The sequence below is a fragment of the Xyrauchen texanus genome, chromosome 29, assembly GCF_025860055.1.
Source record: "Xyrauchen texanus isolate HMW12.3.18 chromosome 29, RBS_HiC_50CHRs, whole genome shotgun sequence".
In the NCBI taxonomy this organism is placed as follows: domain Eukaryota; kingdom Metazoa; phylum Chordata; class Actinopteri; order Cypriniformes; family Catostomidae; genus Xyrauchen; species Xyrauchen texanus.
Window position 1 is genome coordinate 1,171,574 of NC_068304.1, and position 25,325 is coordinate 1,196,898.

The 25,325-nt window shown below is 42.3% G+C and overlaps 1 protein-coding gene across 1 annotated transcript in view; it reads right to left on the reverse strand.

Annotated features, from left to right (window-relative positions):
• reln (reelin) overlaps positions 1–25,325 on the reverse strand; it is a 244,660-nt gene that overhangs the window by 3,314 nt on the left and 216,021 nt on the right. Inside the window, exons 45-63 of the mRNA XM_052097389.1 lie at positions 18,657–18,906; positions 18,354–18,522; positions 18,130–18,270; positions 17,872–18,049; positions 16,108–16,301; positions 14,152–14,402; positions 13,550–13,704; positions 13,188–13,402; positions 7,642–7,819; positions 7,375–7,550; positions 5,966–6,072; positions 5,636–5,878; positions 5,384–5,559; positions 5,186–5,259; positions 4,939–5,100; positions 4,612–4,769; positions 4,308–4,527; positions 3,219–3,416; positions 662–760 (exon numbers count right to left, since the gene is read on the reverse strand). Of these exons, the coding sequence (XP_051953349.1) occupies positions 662–760; positions 3,219–3,416; positions 4,308–4,527; positions 4,612–4,769; positions 4,939–5,100; positions 5,186–5,259; positions 5,384–5,559; positions 5,636–5,878; positions 5,966–6,072; positions 7,375–7,550; positions 7,642–7,819; positions 13,188–13,402; positions 13,550–13,704; positions 14,152–14,402; positions 16,108–16,301; positions 17,872–18,049; positions 18,130–18,270; positions 18,354–18,522; positions 18,657–18,906 (3,344 nt within the window). The remainder of the gene's footprint in view (positions 1–661; positions 761–3,218; positions 3,417–4,307; positions 4,528–4,611; positions 4,770–4,938; positions 5,101–5,185; positions 5,260–5,383; positions 5,560–5,635; positions 5,879–5,965; positions 6,073–7,374; positions 7,551–7,641; positions 7,820–13,187; positions 13,403–13,549; positions 13,705–14,151; positions 14,403–16,107; positions 16,302–17,871; positions 18,050–18,129; positions 18,271–18,353; positions 18,523–18,656; positions 18,907–25,325) is intronic.

Below are 25,325 nucleotides of genomic sequence, written 5' to 3' on the forward strand. Positions count from 1 at the left end.
GACAGGGTTGCAGCTGGCTTGCAAAAATGTCTGGGGGTGGAAGTACTCTGATCTGTGTTGGCAAGACCAGAGCCACAGAGGGAATACAGTGTGTAGAGAGGTGAATGTTGGGGATAAGAGAAGCAGGTTGCATTTAATTAAAGACCAGGAAAGGGAAAAGGCATGGCAGAACAGCAGAGGAAATCAAGCAGAGGATAGAGGAGGCAAACAGTGAGTGTAGTGATGATATGGAGGGCAGAAGGAGTGATAGTAATGAATACAGAGAGAGAGAGAGAGAGAGAGAGAGCAGTGTGAGGACAAGAACCTCAGAAAGAGGGACGGGGACAAAAGTATGTGTAGAAACAGACGTGTGCATATGATGAGTACAAGGAGTGTGTTTGTAATGTGTGATTTGGCCACTGCAGCATTCAGTATAAATGATTATATTCATTGTAGCTTTACTTCATTTTCAGCTTGATGTTTACATTAATTATTGGGTAACATTTTAATCAAAGCAATTCTTTCAACATAACATCATATTATATTTATTATACTGTAACTCCTTATCTACCTCATACTTATGTTATCTTCATTGTGAAATTTAAGTTCTATACTGATATCTGAGTGAGGGAGGGATTATTGCCAGGTATGGGTTTCTTGTTTTGCTGGTAGGTATACTCACAGAATGACTTCCACATGGTCCAGCGCCCACTGGTCATGACCTGTGCCGTCATGACGTGGCTGCCACCACCGTAACAGCACCCCCCTCACACGAGCCTCACTGTTGTTCCACAGAAAACAAAACATAAGTTTGTTTATCTATTGACTGCAAAGCTGAACTAAACACAAAAATTAAGATAATTTTTCTTTAAACTATGATTAAGTTGAAACAAGTACCATAAGGTGGATGATGGCCTAGAGGTGAGTCAGAGACAGTCATTTAGGCAGTGGCTAATAAATTAGGAAAGCTACCTCTCCATATTTCACGAATCCATTTTTTCCCTGTACTGTATAGTCTTAACAAGGTCAAGGAGTTCCTGGTGGTCGGAAAAACTAAGGTGATCCCAACACTGGTTCATGCACACCCTCTAGCAGGACACCTGGGGGGCAAGAAAAACTACAGATTTGTTCTAAAGATTTGTGGGCATTTTTACTGACCAGGGCTTAGATATGGAGGAGAGAGATTCTAGCTATTTCTGTCAGGTATGACAGTGGAACGTCCTAACCTGACAACCCTGAGCCCTCTAGTGCCACCCCCCAGCAAAGAGGTGCCCTTTGAAAGGAATGGTATGGACATTGTTGGGCCACTGCCAAAGTCTGCCTGAGGTCATGAGAATGTTTTGGATATAATTTTGGTAACCCTTGCTACCCATAAGCAGTTACCCAAATGAAGGCAACATTTAAAAACACTTCTATACTTCTAATTCCGATTAGCAGTGTTGGTCTTTGACAGACTTGTTAAGAGGTTCAATCATACCCCCGAAGAGAATGCTTAGGAGGGTGGTGGCTGGAGATGGGTTTGACTGGGACCTCATGCTCCTGTACATTATTTTAAGTGTCAGGGAGATACCACAGGCTTTGATCTGCAACTTTTGATGTGTTGTTCAGGTGTTCAGGCCTGTGGTGTCCTTGATGTCTGAAAGACACACAGAAAGAGCTACACTCCCCACATGAGGGAGAAGATAGACCAGATGATGCCTATTGGACTTTACCAACTGCTTTAGTACAGACAGCTGAGAGTACAGACACAAACACAAGTTCCACCCATGTGAATAGGTTCTTATGCTTAGACCATTTTTTTTTTTGTTTTTTTAGCAAAGTCCAATATAGTGATTGAGAGAGTTGGACCTGTGACCTACCGCCTCCACCAAACTGGCAGGCAGAGGAAAGAGCAGCAGTACCACATCAATCTGATTAAGAACTGGAAGGCCCATCCCAGCACTCTGCTTTTACAGTAGACACCCTAGTCAAGATCTCCTTGCTATCACTTTAAAAAAAAAAAAATACACACAAAAAACGAGTCAGCCACTTACGTACACACAGAACAGTCTAGGTGGATGGATGATTAGAAATTAAATCACCACCCCTCCATCACCATAAGAAAGAAAGACATACAATGGTTAGGCAGCAGCCTAACTGAGCCAGAGGCCCATAGACAGACTTTTGAGGTGGTACAGTGGATGCTATGGATGGACATAATTGAAGCATCAAAGCTCCCTTGGTCCAGCCCCATCATGATGTTTTCAAAGCCAGATGACAACTTCCAATTCGCTAACAAATTCCTACATTTCCTAAACCGAATGGCATCTTTATGTCGAATGATGTGCAGCACTGAGTGGACACACTGATGGACTCCTTAAGTAAGGCTGACTTCATATCCACTACTGAGTTGACGAAACGCTATTGGCTGGTGACTTTGTCATCAAAAGAGGACACTGCATTTAGAACCTCTAGTGGACCTTGGCAGACTGCTCCACTCAGGTCCTACTTTTTGTGCTATATGGGGAACCTAACACTTGTTATAGGAGGATGGATGTGGTCCTGAAGCCCTATCAACAGTTTGCTGCTGTCTACCTGAATGATGATGACGTCCACTCTTAGAGATGGAAATGATTTCTGAAGCATTTTTGGAAGGTGCTGGAAGAACTCTAAAGGAATAGACTGACTGCCAATCCCAACAAATGCCAACTAGTTGGCAATCCTATTTTTTTTTTCAATAGCCTATCCCCTCACAGACCTGACAAGTAAAGGACAGCTAGAGGCACAGATGTCTTGTCCCAGAGAGCAGAAGAAGATCCTGACTTTGAAGACAGTCCTGGTTGCCAAGGATTTCTCGCTCCCATTGATCATGCAATGCTGTCCTTTCTGAGGTCTTCAAGAGTTGTAGAAATTTGGAACTAGGACAGTTATTTACCCTGCTCACAGATCATGCTCCACTACAGTGTATGACTAATCCAAAAGACAACCACAGGGTTACAACAAGATGGTTTCTCCCACTCCTCTTTTAAAAATAGCTAAACACTGGGTAAACAATCAGAAATGTGGATGGACTAGTGCAAGGATGCACTCAAACTTGCCAGGTGATGGGGAGTTGCATCAACAAACTAATTGAAAAAAAAATAAAATAAAAGACTGATAGACTTAATATCATGTGTAGCACCTTGTATTGCTGTTGAGTAGCTACATGTTCATATATTTTTTGTAACAATTATCTTTGTAAAACATATCAGCAGACTCACAGTGGAATGTTGTAGGAGACTCTCTGGGCCTTGATGAAATCTTTTGGCTGGTGCTGCGCAATGACATGCCAGCTAACTCCGTTATTAACACTGTATTGGAGAAGCACGGCCCGATCGACTGTATCTGCCTTATCCAGGGCAGTATTGCAACTGTCTGTTTGAGACATACTGCCTATCTGCAGCACGAACATGATTTTACTGGAGGAGAGAGAGATGCATAGAGGATGATTATTGACTGAATGTATGAACAGATTTAAAAGGTCTAGTTCACAAAATGTCAAAATTCTGTCATGATATAGCCCTCATTGTGCCTTTGGTGTAACATACCTTTTGATCTCCGGCTATACATTTGCACAGAAGTGAAATAATGCTGTTTTGGTTTAGGTTTTAGGAGTATATCGTAACTACATCTCAAAAATTGCACCGTGCTTTTCACGTCAAATCCTTTCATAGTAGTACGTGAAAAAAATGCTGTTTTGAACTACTAGGGTTAGCTATAGGACTATATTAATGTAATTACTACTCAAATATTTAAGAAAATAAGGTGCACCTTTTACGTCTCATACATTCAAAGAAGTGAAAGAATGCAGTTTGGGTCCCAGTACTGTTGTGTAATTTCAGCTTCGGACACTAGTGGGTACTTTGTACTTACGGAAACATAGACCAATTTTAGCAGACAAACCAATTAACCTCCTTTAACTGATTTTCCCATGAGATCAATCTGGGCACACATGTCCAAGTGAGAATAAGCATAAACTACTTTATGAGTGCTTAAATTTTAAGTTGTTTCACACCAAAACCTACTGTATGCCTGTATAATGACTTGGAATATGATGTGAGTTGCATGGACTACTTTGTTTTTTGCTTTAAAGTTAGGCACAGTCAACTGCCATTACTGCCAGTACTGAAAGACGGACCAGAATATTCATAAATAGTACTCCTTTTGTGTTCAGAATAAGAAAGAAAGACATATGAGGTTTGGGATGACTTAAGGGTGAGTAAATTATGACATTTTTTTTTTGGTTGAATATTCCTTTAAAAAGTACAATCAAGAAAACATGGATGACATAAATACAACTCTTGCTGTACCTGGCACGCGTTAGATCCAGAGGTCTGGTGATGGCTTGTCTCATCTTGCAGCCGTTGAAGTACAATGAGTCCCCATGAGCATGAGGAGAGAGCTGACCGCAGCCGCTGCCCACCCCGCCACCCTGAATCAAACTCCAGCTCTCCTGGGACACCGAACCAGACTCAAAGTTATCCTTTATAGAGCTGGGCAGCTCACTGCTAGACAAAGAGCAATCATCACCTGAGAAAGACAACATTTTTTAGTTTTGTTTGTTGTACTGTGAATTTCACAAAATCAGAGAAATGATATAAAGACTATGCCCACCATGGTACCCTTCATCACAGATGCAGACAGGTCCACTGGTACAGTACCCGTGACCACTGCACAGACCTGGACATGCTTCTCCAATATACACATGATCCACGGCCCAGCTGTTGCGCTCACCAGTAGCCTCCTGTTGAATCCAGCGAAACTGTGTCGCACTGAACATATGAAGAAGAGTAAGGTATACTTAGAAGTATGCATTAAGACCTGAGTAGTTCTATTTGCTTACAGATTAGTCCTTTTATACAGTGAACAATTGAGATCGTGCTAGAGATGGCATCTCTAAAGACAAAAAAGTCACATCGGGACTTTCCCAATAAGTCATACCCTGAAGACACGTGGTCAGGCAGCTGAATGGTGACTCTGGTCCACACTGAGCTGTTGACGGGACTGTAGATTGTGGACTCGTGGAACTGGAAAGGTGAACAGCCCACATTGTTGATTGATGAAGGGAGACAGGCTGACTGGACTAACTGCCACACATCTGACCTGTGAAAGAAAAGATGATAGACCTTTCATAGCACTTCCTTTCCTACTGGCCCTTTCTCTCTCTCCAATACACATCTGCTCTTACCTGGCATCCTTCCTGTACTGTAAAAGTACAGAATGATGGTCATCACATATGTCTGCCTCACAGCCAACCACAATCTAAAGTGGACAAAGATAGAGTCATTGTATGTACTATATACAGTATATATATATATATATATATATATATATATATATATAAATTGGTGTGAATACAAAATCATTTCCAACATCTTGTGCTCACCTTGAATTGTAAGATGTAACCAGGCTGAACAATGAGTTCACGGGTAGCCAGGATGTTGTGTGACCCGTCATGGTTCTTGTTAGGCCAGTACAAGTGGAAAGATGGGTTTCCACAGAATCCGGCTGTGCGGACAGCATTGGGATAGAAGCTCCAGCTCTCTTCATGAGAGACACCCTCTGGAAGAAGAACAATATTTTAGATCTGGAATATGAACACTAGCGCTTTAGTACAATAGTGGAATTGACAGCTAACCATCATCAAAGGTGTCCAGTAGAGTGCTGGGGTTGATGTCGGATCCTCCTACAAGGATGTTGTCTAGAGCCCACTGAGCTCGCTCTACACTCGGCCTGACCAGGCCTGAAGACAGCGAGAATGGCTGCCACCAACGCAGGCTGGTGGCATTGGTCAGAGCTCTCTCTGGCAACACAATGTAATCTCTCCTCACGGACACATACTTCAGATAGTCCATCTCATGGAGTAAAGTCCAAGACACACCTGACAGAGAGAACATTCATCATATAAAAGCCAATTCAGTTAGGAGGATTATAGCTTCATAAATGAGAAGGTGCTAATGTAACGTACCTCCATCAATAGAGTAATCCAATAACACTCCCTCTCTCCGACATGTTGGGCGATGGCACAGTGTAACATTCTCCTCACTGCCAATTTTAGCCCAGTACTCTACAAATCTGAAACACAGACAGCATCACAGGTGCGTGTTATTAAAATAGGAAAACACGCAGTCCTCCATACAAGTGTGTACAAATGTTTAGAAACATGGCAGCATCGAAAATTATTTTTATTTTGAAAATGGTGAATTGTTTATAGTTTAGGTCAAAATAATAATAAATAAAAAAAATTGTATGAAACAGTCTTTGCTAAAAATATGAAACCAAACACAAACCTAACACTTCTATTAGAAGAACATTTGATCATGGGTGGTGCTTGGGGTGGGTCACTGGGGCTTAAACCCAGAATATTTCTTTAGTAAAACCAGAGTAAAGCCCAAGTACCAGTACTTCAGTGTCAAGTTTACATTAAAATATAAATATATTCGAATTAAGTAATATATACAAATGATATATATTATACATAATACCAATATTTCGATAGTATTGGTAATACCAAATACAGACTCAGTTTGGTGCCCACAGGCTGTCTAGTGTCTGCATTCTGTCAGGAATGTACTCATCACATTCTCGTGATTGTCTTTGTGAAATATTGTTGATTTGGTCCTTCCAAATACAATAAGTACCAAATATTTAGACATGTAACCCTGAAAACAAAGCTAAATATACAGATGTTCTCGAGGAAGAAACAAGATTTTTTGGCAAATCCACCAACTGTTTTTTTTTTTCTTCTCATAGCATACATTTTAGCCTATTTACAGTCTGTGATCTTCTAAATTAACTTAAACACCCGACAATGATATAAAACTGCCAATGGCACACACTGAACATGGAAAGGGACAAAACTAGTTTTGTTTAAATTTTTTTTTATCACATTTAATACATAGCACATCATTTTAAAAGCATGAAAATGACCATCTCTGAGCATTTGTGGGCCTTTTTAGTTGTTTTTTTTATTTATTAAAGATTTTTAAATAACATCTCACAGATGTAACATTTCAACTTTTATTATAAACCGTTTTAAATTTCATCAACGTATGACCCCATAGTGATCACAGAGGTCTGGGCTAAGCCCCGAATAACCACTGACCTTAGAACCACCCATGCATTTGATGTTTTTGATAACGAAACAAACACAAATGTATAAGGTAAATGTTATGTATAGTTGAATTAGTTCTCACTTAATAGAATGTGGGATTTAATGAGAACATGAAATCTTGTGAAGGAAACCTTACACTCTTCAGTTACTGCCTAATATAAACCCCCAAAATTACAAAAAGGGCTCGAAACAACTTGTTTGTAGTGAATATATATTTAGTGCGTGTGGCAGAATGTGGAAAGAACAATGCTCTGTGTAGTTACTTGGCCCCGCGCAAGTCCAGATCGCTAGTGACCGCCTGTCTGGCATCTGCCCCATTGAAATACAGTGCAGTTCCCTCCACCAGCACCCCACAGTCAGTGCAGGGGTATCCACCCTCCAGCACCTGCCACTGCGGCCCCCGGACCCCGTCCCAGTCGAAACGCTCCTTCAGTGATGCCTGCTGAGGACACAATGACAGCATGATGTTGGCTGTGCTAACATGTATATTCAGATATGTTTGATATCTACTGTACTCTGTTCTGTTTTACCTTCAGTGTCATACTGGCATAGCAGTTGGGTCCAGTGAACCCGGGGTCACACAGGCAGTGCTGGTCCAGGCAGTCTCCATGACCTCCACAGTGGTTTTCACAAGCAGGACCAATGTAGAAGTTCTCCACCGCCCACTGTGTATCTGAATGCCTCTGATAGAAGCGGAACCGTACAGTACTGTGGACAACACCACAATATCCATCAGTCACTTAAAACACTCTATTCAACTAAAGCTGGGTTCATGCGTTTCTGTTTTGGCCACGATTTTGCAGTCAAATTTGGGAGATCATCTTGTCAGTCTTTGATAGTGCTGCGTAGTAACAGATTACATGTTATCTGGATTACATCATCACAATCAATGACAAAAATCAAGCACTTGTAAAAAGATTAAATTACATTTTAAAACACTTATAATCAGATTAAAGTTACTTTTTATGGATTACATGATTACATATTAATCAGGCAAAGGCAGTTCTTTTTAAATATTTTAAATTGATCAATCTAAAGCAGCCTACAGCTGATATATACGTTTGATAAATCTGAATTGTTTGGAATGAAGGGGTGGACTTGCACATAAAGACCCAATCCTACCCACCAGCCATAGTTACACTAAAGATAGAGCAGTAATCCACACATAAATGCAGAACCGATTGCAGTAGTGCTGTAAAGTTTCATTCTCGGCTTCAAACATGTACATGAATGCACTTTGCCATGACTTGTCTGACTTTTTTTTGTTGATTCACAAATAAAACTAATCTGATCTGTTACCACACACTGCTGGAGGAAGAACATTGTAAGTGTTTTATTTCACAAGTAAAACACACATATGAATTCTCATATTTTGATCCATTAAGTCAGTTTTTTTCTTTACATTGAAGCACATTATGTCAAAATGGTACACGCCTATCCTAATCAAATGCATGTGAGATAAAATAAACAAGAATTATGTAAGAAGCAATCTAAAAGTATTCTAGAAGCAGTCAAATTAGATTACTTTAAGAATGTAATCCAATAGATTACGTTACTGACTACAATTTAAATCATGTAATTTGTAATCAGTACCAGATTACAGTTCAGCAGTAATTTACCCAGCACTCTTGATCGCTCAGTATGACGTTGACCGATGGCCGATGCAATGAGTTTTAGCCAGTGTCAGAAATGTTGCATCAAATTCGTGCAGTATGACCGCTCTTACTACAGATGAGATGGTATACCCAGTCCTGTCAATCGTAATGATTTGGACCAAAGTCTTGACTACGACGTATATCATACAGTACAGTCTGACATAATGTTGCACAGTGTGTCATGGCTTTTACCCAAGATTTCACTGGGATAATATCTTACAGTCTGACCATAAAGGTCATAAAGGATCGTAAGTTAGTGATAGCGATATCACACAACATATTACTGTTATACAGCCTTTTACACTATCAATCAAAAGTCCTACTTCATTTTCAATGTGTGTAAAACTGTTCAGAATTTAATACTATATATATATATATATATATATATATATATATATATATATATATATATATATACCATTTAAATATGTAAATTGTTAATAAAATTATCATTGTAGATCATTTCCCTTGAAAAAATAAGCAGTTTTATAACTAAAAACGATCTAGATTTCAATTTGCGGGGTACAGTCTCAAATACGTTCCATGTTTAAAGAGTTATTTCTACATGGCTTTCAAGTTGAGACAGTCATAGGAAATTATATTTTCAACTTAGATTTAGATGTCATAAATTCTACAGCATACTTCAATCTGTGCCTGAAATGCAATCATGTTTGTCACATAATTGTTAATTGGATATTTTAAGTCAAATGGCCAAAACAGACAAACAGATAGTGATCAAAAGTGAAATCTCCTAAGAACAGATGCCAGTGACCAGAATAGTTGCATATCCACTCCTGAACTACAGTCAATATTAATAGAAACACTACAAAAAATAATAATACTCATCATCATCGTCATCATTTTAAAATAGACAGGTACAGCTGGAGGCAGATGTGTAATGTTCAGGACTTGAAAAAACAAAACAAAACAATTTTTATATAACGGTTCCACCTGACCAGCACAATGACAATTGAGCTATTGGCTACATTAAACTGTCATTGGTAAAATGAAGCATGGTTTGTTTTGTGTCCATAGCTCTCTGCTGACATGATGAATTTCAGATCATAACTCAAACAAACTGCAGATGGTCAGTGATTAAAATTGTCCTTAACTTACTTTTTCCAGCACCAAATATTAAATTTCAAGGACTTACACACAAACACACACAGCATTGATATTTAACTTGTGTTTGTCATTTATTATAATCACATTTTAGCTTTTTGAAAAAATTCTAAATTGTAACATTTTATCAGTTAACATGATGTAATGAAATTGAAATAAATTATCGATTTAAAGTATTTGGCATTTAGCATACATTCATTTGTTAGAAAAGCATTAAAATGGTACTGTCCCTTAAAAAATACCAGCAGTTCAGTACGAGTGTCTGACAAACGTGTTTTTTGGTTGGTTTTGGCGAGAGATCCACATCGCATCCACACTGTGTGATTACAACTAATGTTTAGTTTCTCTTTTTGATCAACAACTGACTAAATAACAGAAAGGATTTTAAGAAATAATAAATCATTGTTCACTGAAAATGGATTGCATGGTTCTCAACTTTGAAGGATGCCACAACTCAACATTCATGTTAGACTGGTCTGTAGAGTCATATACATTAAAGGAGAATCTTGTCTGGGTTAAAGTTTAAACAAAATCAGAGTTGACCTCATTAAATGTACATGTAACTATGGCATATCATGGATTATCTAAAGCGATGGTGACATTCCATGCAGCCAATCCTTAAGGTCAATTTCTTTTTGAGTACTCGTGCGACGTAATTCACCTAGAATGAAATTTGGTTGCATACGCGAGTGAATACTCACAGGTCTGTGTATCCACATCAACATTAGGCAACAACACAAAACACAGACCATTGTTTATTAGCTGCCTTCAAATGTCACGGAAAAAAAAAAGAGCTGTGGTTGGCTGCTTATCACGTCGGTCAGATGGTACTTTTATATCTTGGGTGGTTCAAATATGTGCACTGTGCGCAGGGGATATCGCAAATATAATAAAAGTCCTCTGAAAAATCTTTTTCTCAGGCATACTAAATGTAATGCATACTAATGTAAGGCATACTAATCAACCATTGTGCCTGTACCGAAGCAAGCTATAATCACATGCTTAAATGACTGGCGTCCTGTTGCTCTGACCCCCATCATCAGCAAATGCTTCGAGAGGTTAATCAGAGATCACATCTGCTCTGTTCTGCCCCCCTCTTTGGACCCATTGCAGTTTGCCTACCGCAACAACCGCTCCACTGATGATGCCATTGCATCTACAATACACACTGCTCTCTCCCACCTGGAAAAAAGGAACACATATGTGAGAATGCTGTTTGTAGACTACAGCTCAGCATTCAACACCATAGTGCCCTCCAAGCTTGATGAGAAACTCCGGGCTCTGGGCTTAAACAGCTCGCTGTGCAGCTGGATCCTGGATTTCCTGTCAGGCAGACGTCAGGTGGTTAGAATGGGCAGCAACACCTCCTCATCACTGACCCTCAACACTGGAGCCCCGCAGGGCTGTGTTCTCAGCCCACTCCTGTATTCCCTGTACACACATGACTGTGTGGCAACACATAGCTCCAATGCCATCATTAAGTTTGCTGACGATACGACGGTGGTAGGTCTGATCACTGACAATGATGAAAGAGCCTACAGAGAGGAGGTGCACACTCTGACACGCTGGTGTCAGGAGCACAACCTCTCCCTCAACGTCAGTAAAACCAAGGAGCTTGTTGTGGACTTCAGGAAGAAAGACGGAGAACACAGCCCCATCACCATCAATGGAGCACCGGTGGAGAGAGTCAGCAGCTTCAAGTTCCTCGGTGTCCACATTACTGAGGAACTCACATGGTCCGTCCACACTGAGGCCGTTGTGAAGAAGGCTCACCAGCGCCTCTTCTTCCTGAGACGGCTGAGGAAGTTTGGAATGAACCACCACATCCTCACACGGTTCTACACCAGCACTGTAGAGAGCATCCTGACTGGCTGCATCACCGCCTGGTACGGCAATAGCACCGCGTACAACTGCAAAGCCCTGCAAAGGGTGGTGCTGAACTGCCAGGAACATCATCGGAGGTGAGCTTCCTCCCTCCAGGACATATACACCAGGCGTGTGTGAAAAAAGCTCGGAGGATCATCAGAGACTCCAGTCACCCAAGTCATGGGCTGTTCTCACTGCTACCATCAGGCAGGCGGTATCGCAGCATCAGGACCCGCACCAGCCGACTACATGATAGCTTTTTCCCCAAGCAATCAGACTGTTGAACTCTTGATCTATCAGGATCAATAATTAGCACTGCACTTTATTAATCTATAATCTCACACTGGACTGTCAACATATTCTCCTCAATACAACTGCTATATATATATATATACACATATATATTTCATATACTCCCACTTATTGTATTGTATTGTATATTCTGTTCTATATTCTGCATTGTATATAATTATTGTGTTGTGTAAGTATGTGTACATCTGATTTGTAAATTGTTTTGTGTAAGTATGTGTACATTTGATATGTAAATTGTTTTGTGTAAGTATGTTGTTTATTGTAATTGGTATATGTCTCGTCACTGTCATGACTGCTATGTTGCTCGGAACTGCACACAAGAATTTCACCTACTGTTGCACTTGTGTACATGGTAGTGTGACAATAAAGTGATTTGATTTGATTTGATTTGATTTGATAATGGAAAGTTTTAATTACAGACACTTTTAAGCATTTTTCAACAAAACATGGCAATTTTCCAGATATTTCAGTACTTACATTTCTAAATGCTAAATTCATGCACTTTAAAGGAATATTCCAGGTTCAAGACAAGTTAAGCTCAATTGACAGCATTTATGGTATAATGTTGATTACCACAATCCTGTAAGTGAGGCACTTACAATGGAAGTAAATGAGACCAATTTTTGGAGGGTTTAAAAACAAAAATGTGAAGCATTTTTAATTTTATAAAAGCATTGGCATTAATTCTTCTGTTAAAACTGGTGAATTATTTTATTGTTGTTTTTACAGTCGTTTTAGGGTTTGTTGACACTACATCGTTACAGCAACGAAGTTGTAAATTTTGCTATAACTTTACACAGATGCGGTTAGTAAGTGATCTTATCACACTTAAATAATGTTTACACACATATTGTTTATATCTTGTGGCTGTACTTTTGAAACAACAAGCATTTTAACATTAACCAAACAGCCCCCATTCACGTTCATTGTAAGTGCCTCAATGGAACACAGACTTTTGCTTTTTTTAAAGCAAAGGATGGAAAAGGCTACATTTATTTTTGTGGTCAACAATATTATGCCATAAATGCTGTAGACTGAGCTTGTATTGAACACAGAACATTCCTTTAAACACTTCAAGGACCATGTGCGAACCCTGAAAATAGGACTGTGATTCGGCTCACATGTCTGCAAGACTGTCTGGTAGAGGATAAACCACTCGTTTCCATCCGTCTGCAGGGAAGAACACAGATGGCTGCGACACCTGTCCAGCGCAGCGTGGATCTGCAGGTAAACACTGAGGAACCAAGTACTTCCAGGCCACACCAAAGTTCACCGAGTATTGAACATGAATCTGTCTCTCTGCAGGCTTCTCTGTCACGCTGCAGCCAACTGCAATCTAAACAACACACATAGATCTGTATCCTCTGCTGAGTAGAGTTCATTCCTGCTATGGATACTCATAAAACCACTGGCTAAAAGTTATAAGAAATCGGTAACTGAACAAGTAATAACTAAGAGAATGCATGCATTAGTCAGAGTTTACCTTAAACTGCATCACCCATCCCTTAGCAGGAACTATGTCATGTGTGACGGCATACACTTCCTGTCCATCAGTGCTGCCGCACACCATCACGCCATCAGGAGAACTGCAGAAACGCTTGACAGAGCAGTCCTCAGAGAACAGCCAGTGATCACTCACTGACAGAGACACAAGAAACAGGAGATAACATCCACATCTATTTACTCCACTCCATTTAAGTCAAACTAATAAACCTATTTATATCTCAGAATCTGCCATAATCAGACATAGAAAAAAAATGTATGACCTACAGCCATAGAAATAATGTCCCACGTTATATACAGTAAGAATAAAATACCTATATCAATAATACATTTGAATATACATGGTTTATAATGAAAAAACACTTTGAAAAACAAACAGAAGTACATTTTCCCTTTACCAAAGTGCTTCTCTTAATCACACACAGCTGGATATGATGGATACTTCTTGAACATATAGTCACACAACCAAAATTGTACACAATTCTCTAGAAACAGAGGTTGGCTCATCTTACCCCTTCTACAACTGTTCAATAAAGACAAACTCTAATAATAGCAGTGCTACGTGTACGTGTGATTACACACCGATGGTTTCCTCATGGTGAGGGGGCGAGCTGCTGTGGCGGGTGTGTGTGGCATCAGCAGGCGCTCGCTCGTGACTGGGCAGTGCCACTCCACCAAACGTGTCCGAGATCTGAGAGTGAGTGTCTGATCCAGAGATCAACACATTATCCAGAGCCCAGTCACTGCGATCTGCCCCATCATGCTGAGGCTGCCACCAGCGAATCCGTACGCCCACCACCCGCGCTGCAGGAGGCAGCAAAACATTCACAAACCTACGGAAGAAACACATGCAGATGAGACAATTGACAGTGTTTTGGCTCTGCTTTGTAGCTACAGTATGAATGGACTAAGGACAAACACTTTACCTAGAGGATTACAAGACTTTTCAAATGTCTTCCAAAGTCACTAGCCAAAATCTCCTATACCCCACAAAAAGTGATAAAGGTAACTGGCGACTGCATGCATTTGTTAGGAAATGTTAATAATTAAATAATCTCTTGGAATATCTGAAGCCAAACATGGCCAGTTAGAACAGGAGAAGAACTCTGTCAATATTTTGTCCATAATTCCAGGAAGGCCAGAATTGAAACCTGTAATTGTAAATAGTTTTTCCCCTTATGAATGTTTTCCATTGTTCTTCCATTGTTTAACAGTTGCATTTGTAATAAGAAGGCCATAACCACAGGAAACACCATTCCATTTATTACAGTGGTTAGGACAATGTAGATAGACTTTCCGAAAAAATATGAATGTAAACTTTCACAGTAATAAAAATGAACATTCACCCTAATATACTTAGTATGAATCTATAACCTTTCTGTCGTAATACCAGCTAGTTTTACTGCATAAAGAAAAAAAAAATCATTTTTGTGAGGGTGGTCAAGTGTTACTTGAAAAGTCTTGTAATTTATGCATGGCACAGGGTTGTCTTCCTCATCAGTGCTGTTTATAATGTTGAGGCTGTCTGACCATTTGAGATATCTGGCTTCTTCCAAAGCTCTGTAATGTAGATCAATCTTTGTAGAATTAAAATGGGTTGCATAAGTTTTGTTGTCTGTGTCGCAAAAACGAGGGAAACCTGGTTGAATCCCGCTCTGAGTCGCTGGTTTGTTTCAGTTTGTGTTTACACGTTTCCTCGACTGATTCAGGTGTCGCTGGCTCACGTAATCAGCGTTGCCGTGGGAACCTTGATTCTTTCCATGGGAATTCTGATCATTCCAACTTGCTGCGAGTGAGTGGCATCTGATCATTATTAGCTCCCTGCCTATATCTATCTCACTCTGTTTTGTGTTCATTGCTCGATTGTTGTTTTAGTCCTGTTACTTACCACTCTGTCCCACTGCCCTAGTCAGTTCTCTGTCTTGCTCTCTGTATTGGTTGCCAGTCTGTGCTGTGTGTGCCTGGATTGTGGTTACCTTCCAGCCTGTTGCCTCTCTTCCTCGACCCTTCTCCTGAGTTTCCCTCAGCGATTACCTCACTGCACTGGATCTGCTCCGCACACAAACTTACTCTTCAGGGGATTCCTTGCGTATCTATGCTTTACACTTCCACTACACACACAAGCCTATAAACACACTCTCCATCTCCATGCCGAAGTCGGTGCCGGGTACTTTTGACACTCCACCAGTAGTTTTTATGTAATAAACTGTTCCTTGCGTCCGCAATTGGATCTTTTGTCTCATAATTTCGGACAATCCTATCTCTGGAGCATGCTGTGGTGGTTAGCGTAAACCATGCTTCATTTACCCCATGCAGATGCGTGCGTCAGATGGAAAGCATATTTCCATCAGGGTTTCATTTTATAGCCCTATTTTTGAGTATTAATCAATGGCAAATTTCCATGGACATATGCAAACAATGATCCGCAAGATATTGGATTTTTCAAAGCAAAGATGAGATATAACTAGCTGACCTTTAGAAATGAAACCTAGAGGAGCACAAACAGACAGGAAGACTATAACATTTGGAAAGACATACTCTGGTTTGCTGTATTGGTCATAGAATATCTCTGTCAGGAGGTTCCAGCTGATACCGGCATTTACACTGAACTCCAGCAGCACACCCTGATTGCGATTGCTGGGCGAGATCATGCAGCCGTACATAAAGTAGAACTGGATGAATTCAGCACTGGTCAGATTCAAATCCACCGTCACCAGCTGACGAGAGCAGCTCTGCACAAAACACAATTTTTTTTTCAGTTGATGAACTTTATCAATGCTAGAACAAAGATCACTGAAACAGTACTGCCATGTACACTGTAACATTTGTTTAAAATAAGTTGGGAAGAGATGGGCGGACAGATGCCATGCTGAAAACAGCATAACTGGTCAGAAGCATATGTTGCGTTATGAATGCTGGTCCACAACACAGGATGCTGATGTCTCAACAAGGCATTTTGACTAGCTAAAAAGGAAGACTTCCTTGGTTAACCAGCATGACTAAAAAAAACATACTTGTTGACCAGCTTCATCAGCTACATTTTACTTGTGAACAACATTGATATTTCGGTCCACCAGCTAAACCAGCACAAAACTTTTCATCATTTCACTGCAACCAATGATTTTGAATGGAAAGGAGTTAAGATGGAAACTTTTGTTGAAAAACTCATATATAGTGTGTCAGCTGTAGTTTGCTCAGAGGCATGTGAGACATTAAATTGTAAGGGTGATTTCATGCTTGGATGAAAGTAAAATTGAGCGTTTGTGCATCATTGTGAAGCACATAGTCCACTGAGACCTGCAACCCTACAGTAACAGACAGCAGGGACCAAATTCTCATAAAGAGAGAATAAAAAATAGATGGAGCTAATTAAAAAAATCATAAGGGAAAATATGCCGCAATCCTCAAGAGTACTGCAACTGAATCTTCAGAAAGGAGGTTTTTGCCAACAGTGCTTCATCATATTAAAGGGATAGTTCACCCAAAAATGAAAATTCTCTCATCATTTACTCACCCTCATGTCATCCCAGATATGCGTGACTTTCTGTCTTCTGAAGAACAAAAATGAAGGTTTTTACAAGAATATTTCAGCTCTGTAGGTCCATACAATGCAAGTGAATGAGTGCCAACAATTTGAAGGTCCAAAAATCACATAAAGGCAGTTTAAAAGTAATCCATAAGACTCCAGTGGTTAAATCCATATTTTCTGAAGCAATATGAAAGGTGTGGGTGAGAAACAGATCAATATTTAAGTCAATGTTAGTCTTCGCAGTAGGGGTAGATATGGATAAAGAATGTGAATCGCCAAAAACACAAGAAGAAGAATGTGAAAGTTACAGTAGAGGCTGACTGAGCAGGGAGGAGAATTTAGAGCAAAATGTGACTTAATATCGATCTGTATATCACCCACACCTATCAAATAGCTTCTAGAGACATTGATTTAACCACTGGAGTCTTGTGGATTACTTTTATGCTGACTTGTGTGATTTTTGGAGCTTCAGAATTTTGGCTTCACCCATTTACTTGCACTGTATGGAGCTGAGAAATACTTCTAAAAATCTTAATTTGTGTTCTGCTGAAAAGAGAAAGTCATACACATCTGGGATGGCATGGAGGTGAGTAAATGAAGAGAGAATTTTCATGTTTGGGTGAACTGTCCCTTTAACTCTTAGTTTGTAATTCCTTTTAGGCTTGAATTGACATGAGGGTGAATAAATGATGACAGAATTTTCAAGTTTGGATTAATGATTTTAGAAGCACTAGGATAAGAGAGAGAGAGAGAGAGGGTGATGGATATTTTACCCCGCTGAAGTGCAGGGCGGATCCTGAGGCCACGGCGCCACACACAGTGCTGATTTTGCCGCCAGTGAGCAGGTGCCAGTGATTGAGTGCTGGAGCTCGACTGAAACTGTCCTTCAGCTGCACAGGCAGAGAGACCAGCGGTTCATCGCAGAACTCCCCACCCCACTCAGGGTCACATCTGTGTGAGAAGAGCTATGAGAAACAGAGAAGATGTTCTACTTTGACAGGCTTTATCTTCTGAACATAACATTGACTTACACACAGGAGCTCTGTCTGCAGCGGCCACGTCCGGAGCACATGTCAGGACAGCCATCACCAATGTAGAGGTTATCCAGAGCCCATGTCTGCTGCTTATCAAACGGGGCTGGCTGGAACCAACGGAACCGTGTAGCAGTGGATCTAAAAAATTAAATACAGTTCAATACATTTAAATGTCATTATTTTATTATTTGTTCATTTTGTGTGTGTTTGTGTGCATTTACCTGGCGTAGTGTGGTATGGGTAAAGTGACTCTTCCCCACTTGTTGTAAGTATCTGACACCAGCAGCCTCTGTAGTGTGAATGAAGAGCAGTCTGGACTTGTGGGTAAACAATCTCTCACCAGTGGAAGCCAGGTTAAACCCAGATCCAAAGAGTACTCGAGCTCCACCGCTGCATGCGCACACACACACACACGCACACTAGTTAGGAAGCCTCGAAACAAGTATAAAAAAAACACAATGTCTACTGGTGACCAGCAATGCAGTGACATGAAAGAGATAGACATGCATGATGGCAGGACTTACTATAGCAGGAGGAGGTGACGGAGCAGGATGCAGAGAAATCAAACTGGATGAAGGAGTCTGGTCCCAGACTGATGTCTGTGGTAATTCCGTAGCGGGTGCTGGACTTCTCAATGAAGGCAAAAGCTTCACCATCAGAGCCGCACACTGGCATTCGTGTGCCACCGGGGTGTAGCAGCCATGAACGGTCATTTGTGGATGAGAAGTCATCTTCTAATGGCCCCCAACCACTAGCACTGCCACCCATAACCAACTACACACACACACACACACACACACACAGATCACATTTAGACAATACACTTCTCATATACAGATCCAAAGTCATTTGAGTTTTGAAAGGAAAACAACTACATATCATGCCATATTATAAGTTGATCAATATATAGGCAGCGATCACACAGAGGCTGCATTTGTGGAAGGTTCATGCTCTCACTGTGAGAGCATGACCATGGCAACGTTGCGGTCGTGACTTGCTTTCAAAAGAAAGGAGGCAATCTGGGCTGGCCCCCCCAGCACGCTCGTTGACTCCCGTCCGTGCTCGAGGTAACAGCGGCTCGCCTCACAGCCAGCCTGCCTATCCTCTGGAGTTCAAGGTGGATGAGCTCGCCGCTGCATGGGAGAGCATGGCATCTGATGCTGACGACTCCCCTGGGCTGCCGCCTTCGGACCAGCACACCCAGGCTGAGGCTAATGCGCAGATGACCGACATGCTTTCCCGGGCCACCCGGATTGGAACCCTCCATCCTCCCCACAGCCATCGTGGTTGGATGACTGGTTCCTGGGGACTGGGCGCCGCTCACAGCCTCGTTCTGGCATCCGCACCCAGACCTACGTCTGGCCCCTGGACGGGACGTGGAAGATCTAGCTGGTCTACCACCTACCATTGTAGACACGATCAACCAAGCCAGAGCCCCTTCTACCAGGCATCTTTACGCCCTGAAGTGGTGCTTGTTCACAAATTGGTGTTCTTCTCAGGCCGAAGACCCGCAGAGGTGCGCAGTTAGGTCAGTGCCCTTATTTCTGCAACAGAGGCTGGAGGGGAGGCTGTCCCCTTCCACCCTAAATGTGTATGTCGCTGCCATCACGGCCCACCACGACGCAGTAGACGGCAAGTCTTTGGGTAAGCACGACTTAATCATCAGGTTCCTAAGAGGTGCCCGGAGGTTAAATCCCTCTCGGCCAAGCCTGTTCCTCTCCTGGGATCCCTCGGTGGTCCTCGCGGGCCTCCAGAGACCCCCCTTCGAGCTGCTAGAATAAGTTGGACTCAGGGCCCTCTCTCTTAAGACTGCCCTGCTGATCATGCTCGCCTCCATCAAGAGGGTCGGGGACCTGCAAGCGTTCTCTGTTAGCACACTTGCCTGGAGTTCGGTCCGGCAGACACTCACGTGATCCTAAGACCACGACTGGGCTACGTGCCCAAGGTACCATGCCCTTTAGAGATCAGGTAGTGAACCTGCAAGCGCTGCCTTGGGAGGAGGCAGACCCAACCCCTTCGTTGCAGTGTCCGGTACGTGCTTTGCGTACCTATTTGGACCACACGCAGAGCTTTAGATGTTCTGAGCAGCTCTTTGTCTGCTTTGGCGGACAGCGGAAAGGGAACGCTGTCTCCAAACAGAGGCTTTCCCAATAGGTTGTGGACACCATTTCATTGGCCTATCACACCCAGGCCGTGCCCCCCCCCTTTGCGGGTACGAGCCCACTCAACAAGGCGTGTTGCGTCCTCTTGGGCACTGGCCAGGGGCACCTCCCTAGCAGACATATGTAGAGCAGCGGGCTGGGCAACACCTTATACATTTGCGAGATTCTACAATCTCCTGGTTGAGCCAGTTTCGTCCCGTGTTTTCTCAGGTCCGAGCCGGTAGAACTCGGTAACATGCTGACGGACTGACTGGGTGGATCGCTTGCGCCTAGCGCCCTTTCCCTGGTTGAGGTAAAATTGTGCGCTTTTTGATCCACTCCTCGGATCCCTGGATGATTCCTCCCTAGCCCTTGTGGGTCCCTGTACTGGAATAGGTGCTCCACAGGGCAGGATTCCTACGTGGACTGTGTGTATTATCCACGGTACGGTCCCCTTACGACTGGACCTGCGTCTCCCATAGGCAATCCCAGCTGCCCTCCGGTTGCCGTGTTGTAGCAACTCCCCCCTCCTAGTGAGGCTTGATCTACCACCGCGCCATTTTCAAATGCCGCCTAAAAAACCCATGTGATGTATTCACCACTCTTACCTCCCCTTCAGGACAGGTGTGCTTCAGGACAGGTGTGGTCTCCGCAGGGTCTTTTCCCTGTGAAAGAATAGGAAACTGGGTAAAACCCCCTTCCCTAGATGCGTGTAAGGGCCCTGGCTGTTTATTGCTCTATGAGGAGAATCATAGAGAGAAAAGAGGCCCAGCCAGGCTCGGCCCGTTCCCAGGTTGGCAAGTTTTGCCTTGTTCCCCTGTTTAGGGTAACCAGAAGGACTCCGACGACGGTTTTGGGGCATTGGGGAAGGGTACGTGCAGCCTGACACAGCTGGTCGCCTGTGCACGTCAAATACCTGCCTGCTCCTGTGTCAGCAGTACACGTACACGGCTCACTGCATGGCGTGATTTAAATTGGACCCCTAGTGTCGCTTTTTCGACACAACGTCAAAGTGAGCGACAGACGGGGAATGTCTAGGTTACATATGTAACCTCCGTTCCATGATGGAGGGAACGAGACTTTGTGTCCTCCCGGCCATGTCGCTGAGCCGAGCCACTGTAGTGGCCGGACCATTTCCGGCTCCTCAGAAAAATCCTGAATGAACTCGACGTATTTCCTCGCCTTTATACCCGTATGTCCAGGGGCGAGGTATGCATATACTGTCTGCCAACTTCTCATTGGCCTTTTTTCATAGATCAGAAGCATATTCGTCACTCAATAGAGACCTCTAATGTCGCTTCTTCGACACAACGTCTCGTTCCCTCCATCAGGGAATGGAGGTTACATACGTAACCTAGACATTCACTTTTAGAATTACTAGCGTTTGAATTTAAGATGTTAAATGTTCCTCTATTGGCATTAGCTGAGCTTCTTCATCTACAAATGTATAATGCATAAATTATTCTACGGACTAAAACACATTTAGATGGCAATCGATTAAATTTAAACTATGCAATATTAACATGTTGATTAGTTCAGTTGTTGTTTTGCATCATTAAAAATTCAGTTCTATTAATGCGGGACATAATAGCCTACAGTTAAGATTGTGATGCATTAGATTAAAATTATGATATGATTATTCAAAATATTGAATAGGGGAGAGATATAGAAGTATGTATTTATGACGTTTAGATCTTCTGTCCACATAAGAATGGATTATCGTGTTTTCTGGACATATTTTTTAGGATTTCACAATAAACAATTGATTTTGGCAATCACCTCCCTACTCCTGTTCTCCTTCGCCATCCCGTCATTAATTTTCACTACATGCCAGTTGATGTAAGAATAAAGAGACGAGACACGAGCATGCAGTTAAGTCAAGCTTTACCACAAGATTAACTCAATAATAGGGAGCGTGAAAACAGAAAGCAAAAGTAACCTTTGCGCTGGAGGTCGAACATTACCAAGTGCTGCTAGATTTTAAATTATAATTTTTTTTATCACATTCTTTCTGGTTATATTACAAATTCCGTCGTTCCTTCAAGTCAATAGTGTTTAACACTGCTTAACACATGGTGAATTATTGCATTAAGGTCCGTTAACAGGTGTTTTGTCTGTGATGGAGCATTAGTGGAGTGCTCTTTGAGCAAGAGAAAACAATGATTTTTTAAAAACCCGCTCCTCGCTCCAGGCAAAATCATGCCGCTCCACTCCTCACACTGGTCCTTCTCCGCTCCACTCACATACTCTGCTCCGAAGCGAGGATTAAATTATCTCTTTCGAGAGGCATCACGTAAGGACATTATTAGAAACTGCATAACCTACATAGCAAATTTCCTATGCGGCATCCAGTATGGCAATGGACTGACAGACACAACAACGCTTCATCGAAGGCTCGCCATTTTCTCACCATGAGAAAGCTGGAGCTTGGAGCCATTGCGGATTTCGGCTCTGAGCTTGAGAAAATGGAGTGCCATTAGGAAAATCTGGATAAGAGGATTCGTCATTGGACGGTAGATGGGCCCCTTTTCACCATTGTCTTTCTCTGTGTCATTCTGAGATGACACACATGGATGAGGCAGTTTGGAGGTGTGGCCTTGGCCTCTCTTTCTTCCTCTTCTTTTCAAAGGTCTAGTGGCGAATGAGCTCCCGCATGAGCCAGCGAATCCCAGTGAAGGGAGTAAAGAGACCGGAATTAGAGCTAATTTCCTAACTGAGTGATGGAGAACCAACTATTCATTCAGGGCTCTATCAGGAGATGGAAAGGTGTTTCAACACTTTTTGCCTGGTTCACGGAATATGCAGGCGTTCTTCCGGGAGAAGAGATGTTGACTTCTATCTCTGCCCATTTTTCGATGGCGGCATGGATTTCTCTCTGGGGAACACGCTTTGCTTGTAAGGGTGATGAACAAGGGCTAAGTGCCTTCTATGAATTGAGGTTCACAAAGCTTTCCCCCTGCACGTTGGCATCTCACGTGAGCATTTGGTGATAGGATTGGTGGCATTCAGATGACCATAGTCTTCTGGCCAGCCGAAACCCGTCAAGCATGATCATTGTGAATTGGAGGGCGAGTCCCCATTTAGGGGATGAAATCAGCCTGGTAAAATGCTGCAGTCACTCCTTTGTCTGCCCATCGGACATTATTGAGTCAAGTTTGCTGTTCATAACACCTCAAATGCTTGGAAAGACCAAGTGTTGAGCATTCTCAACATAAAATCTCCCCTCTGCCCCCTTGACCGAGCATCTTGGGGCATGCATAACTTTATCCATTGTGCAAAAGCACTTTGTCACAAGCACAACATGCTTTTACCCGATTGTACATGCCGGGACCAGTTTAGTGGCCAATCTGTTCTCAGTGTTCCCCAGCTTAGCTCAGTCTGCCCTAACAACTTCCGATGGTGAATAGTGTAATTCCTACAGTAGTTTCTGTTCAGGTAGCCCCATACTTAATGCAGGAAATTAATTATCTCTTGCAGAAAGTGGCAATAGAAGAGATCCTCCCTTCTCAGAGGGAGAGTGGTTTTTCCAACTGTTATTTGCTAGTTCTGAAAAAGGACAGCAGCTTGTGTCCCATTCTGGATTTGAGATGTTTGAATATCACTCTACCGTAATTTCCGGACTATAAGCCGCAACTTTTTTCCCACGCTTTGAACCTCGCGGCTTAAACAACGACGCGGCTAATATATGGATTTTTCCCGCTTTCAAATTTTATTTAAAAAAAAAAAAAACATTCTGTGACGTGCTCAGTTTTTGGCGGCATGAAGCTTTCATTAGACCAATGAAATTGCCGAACGGGTTAAGGTCAAACAACTGTTTTGTTTACTGTTTAGATTAAATCGAGCGCGCTCAAACTTCCCATCATTCTGATTACGGTAGTCATTTTGTCACCCTCAAGACACGGAGAAATGCATATGATGCAGCTTTCAAGTTGAAGGCGATTGATCTGGCTGTTGGAAAAGGAAATAGAGCTGCTGCATGGGAGACGTTGGAAACAGCAGCGTGATGAATTGACTCATGACTAAAGCTGAGGCTATTCAACTCCGACACCGAAGGAGATGACTTCAGTGGTTTCATGTGCACAAGAGGAGGAAGATAGTGACCAATGACTTTCTTGCTAGGCTACTGTTTACTGCAAATTTTATTTTTTTTTGTTACAAGCCGTGTGTGGCAGCGGGGGCGTGGTCTAGCGCCCGTCCGGGAAAGAAAAGCGGTAAGGGCGCTTACACCTGAGCTAATGTCTAACACCTGTGTCTAATTTCAGTAAGCGTGGGGAGAGCGGCATAAAAAGGCAGCAGAGAGAGTGTGAGAGAGTGACAGACAGACACGCGTCAGTCTAGTGTTGGTGCATGGAAGACCAAGAATTGAGAAACTTTATAAAATTGATTGTAAACATTGCTGTGGCCATTAAAAGCCTTACCTGGAACGTCAAGAGCCCTGCTTCACGTGTCCTTCTTGGGAAAACTGTTACACTGGCACCAGTGTGACAGTTTTCAGCACTTGATGTAAGCGCCCTTACCGCTTTTCTCTCCCAGACGGCCGCTTGACCACGCCCCCGCTGCCACACCGTGTTTCGTTAAAGCCTATTTATTTTTGTTACAAGCCGTGTTTCATTAAAGCCTGTGTAAAGTTAATTTGTTTCAATGTACCGGTAGGCACCTGCGGCTTATAGACAGGTGCGGCTTATTTATGTTCAAAATAATATTTTTTTTAAAATTCAGTGGGTGCGGCTTATTCAGGTGCACTCAATAGTCCGGAAATTACGGTAATCAAATGTTGATTTTGAATGCTGATGCAAAAAGAGATAATGTAACAAGTTAAGCTGGGGGACTGATTTGTTAAAATAGACTGAAGGATTCTTTTTTTTCAAATTCAGATTGCTCCGAAGCACAGGTGTTTTCTCAGGTTCGCTTTTGGGAGCAAAGAGTACCAGTTCCGCATCCTGCCACTCGGACTTGCTTTGGCAGCACACACATTCACGAAATGCATGGATGCAGCTCTGGCCCGTTTGAGGTTCCAAGGCATCCGCATTTTGAACTATCTCAACTATTGGT